The sequence below is a fragment of the Littorina saxatilis genome, linkage group LG2 (assembly GCF_037325665.1).
Source record: "Littorina saxatilis isolate snail1 linkage group LG2, US_GU_Lsax_2.0, whole genome shotgun sequence".
NCBI lineage: Eukaryota > Metazoa > Mollusca > Gastropoda > Littorinimorpha > Littorinidae > Littorina > Littorina saxatilis.
This window is the reverse complement of record NC_090246.1, coordinates 41,316,654-41,329,087: the sequence shown is the minus strand read 5'-3', so window position 1 is coordinate 41,329,087 and position 12,434 is coordinate 41,316,654. Positions and strand designations below refer to the sequence as shown.

The following is a 12,434-nucleotide window of genomic DNA, read 5'->3' as shown; positions in this document are numbered from 1 at the left end:
AATTCTGTATCATAAAGTCTATCCAATTGATTTTTCTATTTTTTTTCGAACTTGTTTCAACACACTCTGAAAATGTCGCAGGCAAAATGTATTAGTGAAATCTGTATTTTTTGGTCAATCGGTGTCGAGCTGGACTGACTATAATATACGGTCACACATTATCATGTAATTTAACAACCATGTGAAAAAAAAAGGAAAACAATAAATCTGAGAACTAAGTTAACGTATTGAAAGCACCAGAAAGCTTCAGTGAAAAACAACAAAATGACGTTGACCAGCTCGGTGCTGCTGTTACTGTTTTTTTCATGTGCCAATGGATGAATGACGGTGACTAGCGTGGAAACAGCCAATCATCACTTAACACACAGAGAAACCGGTTTCCGGTTTTACCCAAACAACCTTTCGATTACCGTGGCAGGAAGTTTGAAGATGGCGTCCACGGTCTCGTTGTGTTTCTTCGCGGTGAACCTTTTGTTGCTCTTCGTACACATTTTAGGCGGGTAAGTAGTTATTTCAATGGCAATTTGTAGCAATAAACGCCTTTAAGTACACAAGCGTATTCGGAAAGCTATGTATAGGCTACTTTCTGATCAGAAATGAAAAGTTACGAGCGAATGAAGCAGACTACAATACGAAAGGCGTGGATGGTTGTCATTGGCTGTCGAGTGCCCAGCAATGTAGATTGACGTGTTCGTGAAAGACTGTAACCTTTCGTAATGAAACGTGTTTCAGTCAAAATTAACAATAGTTGACATACTGAAATTGTCTGTATACACGATTTTAAGTCAAAGGGAGCTGAATTATACATCATCGACTCTTTGCCGGTGTGACGTTTTCATCTTTCGCCGTGTTGATATTTCGCTTCTCGGCCTCGTTGATCTAGTATAAACTCTACACTGAACAAAAAAACACCCTTCGATAGTACTGATGAGCGACCTTGTATACCTTACATTCATGGGGCCAAATTTGTCCAACCAATTTGTTTTATTTAACTTAGAAATTTAATTCATCCTAAAAATAATGTTTTTCTTCTTACTCAAGGGACGTAACCACTCAGTACACGTTTTCGAAGAATTCGATTTTGGGGGTGAAATCTATTAAATTTTACCACCAATTTTCTTCACATGCAAGAAACTGACATGCTTTTCGTCCATAAATAATTTCACTTCTTAATTTTACCAGGAAACATTTCAGTCTTGAGTATATATATATATATGGTCAAGAGTACAGAATAGTGTCCAGTCTCTGTGACATGAGCATGACAAATATAATTTTGTCATAAAACAATCTTTTTTACTTAAATTGGAGCATATAGTTATCTTGATACTTCCTACCAAAAGAAATTTCAAATGGGCTATTTACTGAGTAGTATTTGAAAAAAATGTATTTGGTTTGCATGTAACGGTAACACCGTGACCCTTTCAATCAACATCAACTTAAAACAAATCCAGTTTAATTCCAGGTCTTTATTTAACTTTAACAGCCTGCTACAAGTGTACTTTCAATGATTAAATCATAACAACAGTGTTCTAGTCTGATACAGTATTGAAAACTGCATGTAACTGTTGCATGTACGTAACTTTACACAAAGCAGAACATTTGACTCACAATGTTAAAAAAGTAACATATTTAAGTAAAATAAACAAACAAAAAGTCTTCAAATATGTTAAGCCTTATCTTTATATTTAATTGTAAGAAGAAAAAGTTCATTTTTCCAATTTCTGAATTATGTTATAATGCACCATGCATTTACAACATCAGGCGTTCCTAATTTCAAGGTAAAATGACTAAGTAAATGTACTGTATTAAAGGCTCCTACATTGTCAAGGTATGAAATACTTCAGTTAAAGTATTAAGGTTAAAGTATCCCAACAATTGTTTTACTCGTTTTAATGTATAAAATAGAAAACCTAGCAATACATGCATGTAACATAACACTGTGACCTATCCTTTTTCTTACCCATTTTTCACCAGAAAAAGAAATCCATCCAGAATTAAATGTTCTACAAGTAAATACATAGATATAAACATATTTCACATCCAAAAATGTGAGTCCAAGTGATAAAGGGAAAGAATAAATAACAAGAAAAGACGTATGCAAGTAACTTTACACCAACTAGTGCTATTTGAAGGTGAAATAATTGTTATACAGCCTCTTAATCACTTAAATCGTACTAGTAATTGAAGAAAACATTCTCTTAATATTGAATGACCTATTGAGTGCTTAAGACAGTGAAATAATTGAATTTAAGTGGATTCAGAGCCAGTTTTAGGCAACAAACAAAATATCCCGAATAAGGGAAAGGCAAACATATCCATTCAACTTTTGTTATTACTTCAGCTACACCTTAGTAATCAAAAGAGAAATACTCAAACAAAACAGCAAATGTTAGACAAAACATTGGGCAACAACCAAAAATGTCCTACCAACCAAACTTTGCTACCAACCAGCCTTTCCTATCTTTCAGATTGTAACTAGACAACAGCACAACATGAACTCAAAAACAAACATGAAGCTGCTAACCACAGATGTGGCACTGACAGATGGAATAGAAGAGCCTCTGCATACATGAAAATCAATGACAGTTTTGAAATATTAACAAAACAGCGTTCCACCCACTCGTATTATTTTTTATTGTTTTTTTTTATTATGGAGGGAATGCATCTAGGCTGGTTGACCTCATGCTAAACAAATACATGACAACAGTACAGCTTCAGAAATCTTAGTGCATGGGAACAAAGGGCTACACATAGAAGTCTGTTTGCTTTCACGCTGTTTCTTCAGGAAATGTACTTCTGCACCATCACCAATGAGGGCTTGAATCTGCAACACAAAATAACAAGAAATTCCGAGGTGATATTCAAAGCGTACCAGTTCCACATAACTAATCTCATGAAAATCATCAATTTGATTGAATTAAACATAAATTACCATGCATGTTAATATATTCGTGTACATTTAAACAAAAACTAGTATCATCGGTACTGAAACAAACAAAAAAAATAAATCCCCAGTGCCTCAATTCTCACAATTTCTTCCTGAATGTATTGAAGTCCTTGTACTCTTACCCCTGGAAATGCAGGTCACAGTATTGTCAGCTGAGTCCACACCACTCTGTTCTGCAAACTTCACTGGATGTTGTCTCAGTTGATAGTGTCCAGGGAAGGAAGAAAATTTAAAAAAAAATTAAATGCTGGACCGATGAAACAAACTTTTTTGTGTCCTGAAATAGCATTCCTAATGCTGTTGATCATGTGTGTGTTATGTTACATTGTGATTCAAACACATACTGTTAAAACTCATCCTAATACATAATTATTCACTCTTAGTCTGAAAACACTCACCTTCTTTGTGAATTTTTGTTTTTACCGAGTAAAGTTACATTCAAGCAATAGATTAAGTGGGTTTTTGTTTGTTTGTTGACCTGCATTAAACCATATCTTGGTTGTTAAGCAGCCTTAAAAAAAAAGCATCCACAGAAAAGAAAGAAAAGATAATAAACTATGTTGACGTCAATTTTTACTCATACATGTAACTTAACACCGAATAATCCCTTAGTCTATGATTATGTTTGTGTTATGTGACATTAAATAACATATTCTTACTCCGAATCACATTAGCATTGAGTCACCTGAGATGCTTATCACTGAAAAACGCTTACCCGGCTAAAATTTTTAAAGGGAAGCAACCCATCACCAAAACGAAAGTGAAAGTAGCTTTGGTAATGGGCCAGCACACTGGGAGTTACCTCCCATACGGGAGTGTGCCACGTCACTTCCTCTAGGAACACGTGCCTATCTCATACGTTCTTTTCACCTCGGAGAGGACGGTTCACTTTTTGACGCTCTGTGGCTGACCTTGTGTGTTTGAGTGACACCCGCCGGCCACGTTACCCAGCTTTTCTGCTCGCCTTGCCTACAGTTTGGTGAGCTCGTTCCCGTTTGTTGTTGGTTGTTTGCGCTGTTTTCGTTACTGTACGTTGTCCGTTTTTTTGCGGACTTGTGTGTCAGTGACTTGCGTGTTTAGCCATTTTGTTGTGTGAGTTAGTTAGCTAGCTCGTATGACTTTGCTCGTAGCTCTGCGTGCCCCTTTCTGTGTTGGGCAAGTGTAGCTATAGTATTTTGTTGACGCGAAAGAGTGTGTGTTTACTGTGTTCAGTCGTTTAGACTTACGTGTCAGTAAATTTTTTTCGCGTTGTCACGCGTCGTTGACTTGTATGTCAGTTACTTGCGTGTTTCGCCATTTTGTGGTGTGAGTTAGTTTTCTAGCTCGTGTGACTTTGTTTGTAGCTTTACGTGCCTCTGTTTTTGTTGGGCAAGTGTAGCTATCGTATTTTGTTGACGCGAAAGTGTGTGTTTTTTACTGAGTTTTCAGTCGTTTAGACTTACGTTCAGTAAAATGTTTTCGTGTTGTTTACATGGATTTGACAGCATGTCTGATTCAGACAACCGCTGTGGCAAGTCAGACCCCATGGGGAAATTTTAAGCCTTAGGCTTCTTCTTTAGCAGTTTTACTTGTACAGACCAAGAACGTAACTATTTGTTGTCTGTACCTTTTTTCGGCGCCTAGCGCTGTTACTACTTCTGCTATCTTTTGTGGCGCCTAGCGCTATGGTTACGTCTGCTCCGGTTCTCTACTACGGAGACTTCGTCCTCGTTGTTAGCACCTGTGCAGGGTGCGTTGGTTCCTTTCTGTTTTAGACACTGGTTCCGGGAATCCGCAGCTTGGTGCAAGCAGAGTTCCAGCGTTCCGTCGCCAGTTTTTTGGCGTTTCCGGCATCTGGCAGTGACGTCCGGGAGTTGGCTTCCGTGTCTTTGCCGTTCCATTTCCGGTTTGGAGCAGCGTCCTCCCTCTTCAGCTGCGGCTGGTAAGCAGAGCTGGTCCGATAGCCCTCGTGAGGCGCCTGGACGTTCTCTCTCGGGAGACAGCTCTTTCGCATCGGGTCACGACCGATACCATGCTGATCTTTCATTTCCGGCGATAACCTACGAGGCCCCGGATTTGATCGAACAGCTGCGGCAGTCGGTTTCGGCTGCCGCATTTCCGGCACTTGCCGGAAGTGATGATCCGTCCGCTCCGGCACGCTAAGGCGGTCGCGGCAGGATGGAGTATTCACTGACTTCCGGTCCTTCCGGATCGCGAAGTCAACCAGTGCAGCCTTCGCTTCCGCATTGCGCGGTTTCGTCGGCTACACTACCGGCACTTGCCGGAAGTGATGATCCGTCCGCTCCGGCACGCTAAGGCGGTCGCGGCAGGATGGAGTATTCACTGACTTCCGGTCCTTCCGGATCACGAAGTCAACCAGTGCAGCCTTCACTTCCGCATTGCGCGGTTTCGACGGCTACACTTCCGGTTTCGGCCGGACACGCTGCTTCCTCTTCTGGTGCTTCCTTCCGGATACCAGTGGGTGGATTCCAGCGTACGCCTTCCGGCCAGTTAGTGCCTAGGCTTGAGCAGGCATCACTCCACTCTGATGGGGGAGTGACGTCAGCTCATCCAGCTCCGGTTTTTGCGGATGGTCGTCCTGCCTACCCTTTACCTTCACAAGGTTCTGGGCTGCAGGATGATGTTCGTGTACAGGCATTTCCGGTTTCCGGTTTGCCAGGGCATGCTTCTGCTTCCGGAACTGGTGTTTTTGGTTTCAGTGCAGCCTTCGCTTCCGCATTGCGCGGTTCTGTCGGCTACACTACCGGCACTCGCCAGAAGTGATGATCCGTCCACGCAGGCACGCTACGGCGGCTGCGTCAGTATGGAGTATTCACTGATTTTCCGGTCCTTCCGGATCTCGAAGTCAACCAGGGCAGTCTTCAATTCCGCATTCCGCGGTTTCGTCGGCTACACTTCCGGTTTCGGCCGGACATGCTGCTTCCTCTTCTGGTGCTTCCTTCCGGATACCAGAGGGTGGATTCCAGCGTACGCCTTCCGGCCTTTTGGTGCCTAGGCTTGAGCAGGCATCACTCCACTCGGATGAGGGAGTGACGTCAGCTCATCCAGCTCCGGGTTTTTTACGGATGGTCGTCCTGCCTACCCTTACCTTCACAAGGTTCTGGGTTGCAGGATGATGTTCGTGCACAGGCATTTCCGGTTTCCGGTTTGCCAGGGCATGCTTCTGCTTCCGGAACTGTGGCTTTGGTCATGGCTCCATGTGTGTCTATTCTGATGCTCCATCAGGGGTCAACGAGGAGTCTCGGGGCGTGTTTCCGTCGAAGCTCAAGTCTGTTCTTGACATCGCGGTGGAAGTAGCGTCTCGTTTTTTCCCCGAAGGGGTGGTGGCTGCGGACTCTTCCGCTCCGTTCGTTCCTTCGGCCATGGTGGACTTCCGGCCGGCACAGGAGGATGTTTCTTCCTTCCGGTTCGCCGAGTCTCCGTCAGTGGCTTACCAACTTTTGCATTCGCTGGTTCGTCCAGCACATGCGGGGAGTGGTATTCGGCCAGTGCCTGTTCCGTTACTGCTTCCTTTTGGTCCAGTTCCGGTATCAGCTCAGCAGTGGGTGGCGTCGGCTTCTCAAGCCTCTTCCTTTGTGCCTACGGGCAATAGGAAGCTTAGCTTGTCCACTCAGAGCCAGAGCTGGCTGGTGTCTTTTGCACTCCCTAGGGCTACCCTTCCGGTTCTCCGGGAATTGCTGCCTCTTCTGGCTAAACCGATCAAGTATGATCCGGTTCTGCCGGTTTCTGAGGCTTCCTCCTCTCTGCTGAGGAGGTTGGACGTCGGCAGATCGAACTGTCCTCCGTTGCAGAGACTCTTGTTCGAACTCTGTCTCGGTCATCGATCGATTCGCTGGTTCCTTTCACTCTCAGTGAAGAACAATATGCGGACGATGTCTCTGCCCTTTTGACCACCTTGGCCAAGGTCAAGGAGGAGCAATTGCGTCTTTCCTCCCTACAGTTCTCCCAAGCGGTCCTCTGTAGGAGGGATCTCTTCCTCTCGCAGTCCCAGTTCACGAAGCTGGCTACTAGGGAGACCTGGAGAGTCTCCCCTGTCTCAGAGGAATCTCGCTTCTGTTCTCTGGCAATGGTTGCCAGACAGAAGGAGATTCAGTCGAACAAGGACAGTCAGTTCCTCGACTTCACTCTGCAGGGGGTGAAACAGTCTAAGCCTTCTAAACAAAAGCAGGCTCAGACATTGTCGAATCTCAAGCCAGCTCAGAAGCGGCAGGCTCTGCCGGTCGCTCATGGCGGGAAGAAGAGGACGGCATCGGGGAGGGGGTGTGGCGGCTCTGGGAGTAAGCCACACCCCCAATGATGCGCTCACGATCTCACCCACCTCCCGCCTTCCACCTTGGTGATGACGGGAGGCCCCTCCCGTGCGCTTTCTCGTTGGATGTCGGTAGTTGACAGCCAATGGATTGTGGGAGTGGTGAGATCGGGCTTCCGCCTGCTCTGGCGGGAGGAAAAGGCGCCTCTTACCCGAGTGCCGCCGCGGTTCAAGCCCCTCTTCTCGCAGGAAGCACGTTCCGCCTTGCAGTCGGAAATTGCCTCTCTGCAGCAGAAGGGCGCGGTGGAGAGAGTTCGGGCCCATAGCTCCCTGGGATTTAAGGGCGTCTTTTCGCCGTTCCCTAAGCGTCAGGAGGATGGCGTCCCGTTTTGGATTTATCTCTCCTCAACACTTTCTTGAGTGAGATAAAAGTCAAGATGGAGACGCCAGCCTCGGTCCGAGACTCTCTCTGCCCAGGAGACTGGGTGACCTTGATCGATCTCAAGGACGCATACTTTCATTCTTATGCATCCGGCCGGCCGGAATTGGCTTTGGTTCCGGTGGGGAGATCAGATCTACCAGTTTTGCGCACTCCCTTTCGGGCTGTCCCTCGCACCATGGATTTTCACCATGGTGGTGAGACAGTTCTGTGCACTGGTGAGGTCCTAGGGTATCCGTCTGCGGGCTTATCTGGACGACTGATTCATCATGATCCAGTCCCAGAGCGCCTGTTCGCAGGATACCCTAATGGTTCTTTGAGAATCCAACTTGTTGGGGTTCTCGATCAACCGGGCAAATCCGGAGCTGACCCCGTCACAGACATTCACTTATCTGGGGATGTCTTTCGACACGGTCGCGTGGACTGTCCAGCCTTCTCAGAGAAGGGTGGACAAGCTCCAAGCTCAGATTCGCTCCACTTTGCCTCTCCTGATGGTTTCCATCCGTCTGGACTTGGTGGCTCGCTCGCTTAGAGCGTCCACCTCGTCAGTTTATGCTTCCCACTGGAAGGCATGGACTGCCTGGTGTTCAGCTACAGGGGTGAGGTCGGTGGCTTCGCGCTCTATTCAGGTCGCCAACCGCCTCTCTTTCATGTCTTCGCAGGGCGCCTCAGGCTTCTCGTTGAGGTTCCGGCGCTTCGCTATCTCGGCGACTCTTTAGCAGATCGGTCGGTCTGTTCGAGTCGGGGGCGTTATAGCTGCAGTCATTAAAGGGGCTGCTCTTAGGGAAGCTAAAGCTCGTTTGCCCGCTCCCAAGTGGGACTTGTTTTTAATCCTGGAATTCCTATGTTCTGCGGATTTTGAGCCTTTGAGCGAGGCCATTCTGTTCAATGTCACTCGCTAAGCGCTGGTTCTTCTTTTGTTGGCGACGGCCCAACGGGGTGGCGAGGCCACGCCCTGTTGGGTCAGCCTGGAGATATCTCCTTTGAGTCGGACGGTTTCGCATCTTTGCGTTTCCGGCCCGATTTCCTGGCCAAGATTCAGTCTCCGGGGCAGGCCTCTCCGCTGGTTAGAGTCAAGGCTCTGATCAGCGCGTTTGGCCCCGGATGACCTTGATTTGGTCAATTGCCCTGTGAGGGCTCTTTGTCTGTACTTAGCCCGGACTCAGCTGTTTCGGTCTAGTTCTCAGAAGTTGCTGTTTATCTCGCCCTTTTCTAGGCGCGAGTAAGGTTTGTTGAAGGTATCGTTGGCCTGGTGGGTGTCCTCGCTCATTAAGCAAGCTTATGAGTGGAGTCGCACAAAGAGGGGGGGGGTCATGCCCTCCTTGCCACTTGACTCGGCCCGAGCCCATGATATGAGGGCGTGGGCATCCTCTCTGGCAGTACTGCGCTCCAGATGTCTAGAGGAGGTGCTGACAACTACGTTTTGGCGTTCTGAAGATGTTTTCTTAAACTTTTATCTTCGGGACGTCTCGGCTCTTCGACAGGATGGCTTCAGAGGCCTTCCAGTGCTCATAGCAGCAGGCCAGTTCCTGTCCAGAACTTGATGGTGAGTTTTGATTCATTTCTAGCCCACCGCCTTGTTGATGTTATCTGCTAATGTGATTCGGAGTAAGAATATGTTATTTAATGGAAAATTTCCTAGATAAATTTTCATTTAATTAATATACTTACCCGAATCACATACTGTATTCCCTCCCACCTGCCCCGCGTATGGTTTTAAGTTTTTCTAAGACCGTATGAGATAGGCACGTGTTCCTAGAGGAAGTGACGTGGCACACTCCCGTATGGGAGGTAACTCCCAGTGTGCTGGCCCATTACCAAAGCTACTTTCACTTTCGTTTTGGTGATGGGTTGCTTCCCTTTAAAAATTTTAGCCGGGTAAGCGTTTTTCAGTGATAAGCATCTCAGGTGACTCAATGCTAATGTGATTCGGGTAAGTATATTAATTAAATGAAAATTTATCTAGGAAATTTTCCATTCAAACACATGTTTAAAAAAAATGCTTGTACTAAATGATCCACTCTTTGAACATTATAGTGTGCAATTAGTGTGCACAAAAATGTGAAATTCTTCAAGATACGTTTGAAAGTAACTTTACACAAAACCTATATGGTGTCATGTTACATGCAAACACCTTTAATCTATTTTGAAGCATTAAACAGTTTGAAAAGCAAAATTGTTGACTGTTTCCATCCAGTCACCTTTCAAAGTGGGATTGAACCAGTCAATGAAATCCTGAGTTCATCTTAGCAATGCCATTTGAAAATGTCAGTATGACTGCAGGTACATAACATGCATTTGTCGTGTTAAGTTACTTGCATGCACGTTTTTACTGCATGTAACATAATGCACAATTATAATTCAAATGTTACCATGAAGCAAACAATTCATTTGTATTAAAAAGCTCCTATTCAATAGATTTTGCTATACCAAACTTGTGTGATGAAAAATACATGAGTGTAACTTAACACCACTCTTTATGGAGTAAAGTTACATACAAACACATATATCACTAAAACATCCCTTGTGCAGGCGAAAACACAAACTGAAGTTAAAGATCGCCATTCAAAACGCATCATCTTGAAAAATCAGACAGGTACTTGCAGATTCAGTTTCCATCAACAAGGTGATAGTTAGCATGTAACTTTACACGGGCATGTTGTCACTGTGATTGCGTTAGGTTACGTACGAACAGAACATTCAAACTTGGGTTTAAGATCGTACCAGGGCCATCCACATTCATCGAGAATGCAAATGTTCAGATTATTGCATATTTGTTTTCCTTTAAAATTTCCCCGATCTAAAATGAATGCAACACTTGCTTGTACGTAACGTTAACGATATGTACTTTCGTGTTAAGTTACAATCACGCGTCAAGATGGTAAAAAAATGGTAAGTCGCAACAATTTTTTTTAATCCTTCGAGATCTCACAACACTACATCCAAAATTGGTCTTCTCGCTAAAAAACATGTAAAAATCATTCTCCTAAAGCAAACATATTCACGCATGTAACATTAAAAACAGTAACACCAAAAGTAAGCATGGTCACTCACAAACATGTGCTCATAACAAATCAACAAACATTTTCCACAATTCCAAATGCGACTAAGATAACCCCTGCTAACACTGTTTTCACGTTCATGCCGTTGTTCATAAAAATGATAATGTATTTTGGTCACTTTACTTGCATTTCATGTCTTTCACTGACAAAACTGCATGAACGTAACCATAAACAGCAAAACTTACCTCATGCTTTTTCGCCACAATGATCCATCAATGCTTCGACCAAAACAGCATGTGACCAGCTCTTTTGTAAACAATATTCAAAATGGCCGCCGCTTACGCAAAATCTCGTTCACGTCCTAGTGAGGGATCGTTTTGTGTTGCATGCGCGTAACATAACATTTACACGGTTTTCAATTATTTTTCCCTTGGACTGCTATGTAGAGTGGAATCAAGAAACCGCTTAAAGTCCTATGCCGAAATGAAGGCAGCGACAGAAGCTTTAAAATCATGCTGTTTCCCACCTATGCGAGACTTCCAACTCGTTGTTAAAATGAAGACGAACTCGGTACGAAAAACTAACGCGACGGTTACGCGCAAGCAGCCGTCCTTTGAACGCAATTATACACATCGCCGGTCATTCGTTCGTCCTGACAGTAAACCTGCATTGAACTGTTTTGTCTTTCATAACATGATATGATTGATTCAGTTTCAAATTGTCTCTGGTAAAGCGAACATGCAGCTTCAAAGTGTAGTGTGTGAATTGTGTCACGTTTCGCGTTTCGCCGACAACCGACTTTTTCGAACTAATCCACAGATATATAACTCAACAGACACAGATTTGAACACAAGAAGACATGCATATTGAAATCAACTTATTTTGAACAGATTAGAACAGGTTTGATTGAGGTGCATGTAGAATGGTTGCCTTTACAAGGCTAGTTTTGTGACCAACTCGTGATACAGGCACTCGACGCTCTGTTGTACTCTTGACCATATGTCGAGGGGGAAATATGTAGGCTACTCAGGCGAAAGATGAAATCGTGACACCGGTGTCACGAAATTTTCTTTCGCCGAAATATTTTTTCTCCCCCACCAACACGTTTCACTCATTTTTGTACCAAAAACAATTCTTATGCAAAACCATCCTCTGACTACGGGTTAGGGGTAAGTTTGGGAATGGGTTAGGTATGTAAACAGTTTTAAAATGCGTCAATTTCTGGCGATGTTTGTGAACTAAAAATTCAATCGACGCCGTCCGCGGGAATTCGGTATTAAGACATACCCGAAATCTTCGTTCACAAACATCGCCAGAAATTGACGCATTTTAAAACTGTTTACATACCTAACCCATTCCCAAACTTACCCCTAACCCGTAGTCAGAGGATAGTTTTGCATAAGAATTGTTTTTGGTACAAAAATGAGTAAAACGTGTTGGTGGGGGAGAAAAAATATTTCGGCGAAAGAAAATTTCGTGACACCGGCTTAGGGTTATTTACACGATCATTGCTCTTTGAATAAGTGTATGAGTATGAGCCTGCCTGTTAATGTTACTGACAGGCATATCATATATATATATGCATCATTACTGAGATCGAGAGTGAGGTTATCTGTCTTGGATTATTTTATCAAATTCTCGGTAATCTTGAACTTTAGCGTGTTGAATTCATAGCTCAGGATCCAGTGACATTCTTTACTTATTTTTGATACAAGTCCATGTATTGTAGAGGGGGGCGATGCTTTACCACGTGCACCGGGAATGGGCTTTTTGGACGTAACGTGCATGGGAATGGGG

The 12,434-nt window shown here is 44.3% G+C and overlaps 1 protein-coding gene across 1 annotated transcript in view; it reads left to right on the top strand.

Annotated features, from left to right (window-relative positions):
• The first annotated feature begins 395 nt into the window (after positions 1 to 395).
• Positions 396 to 12,434, top strand: part of LOC138959011 (dnaJ homolog subfamily B member 11-like) — a 28,552-nt gene continuing 16,513 nt past the window's right edge. The window contains exon 1 of the mRNA XM_070330369.1: positions 396 to 500. Coding sequence (XP_070186470.1) covers positions 430 to 500 — 71 coding nt within the window. The 5' untranslated portion in view covers positions 396 to 429. The remainder of the gene's footprint in view (positions 501 to 12,434) is intronic.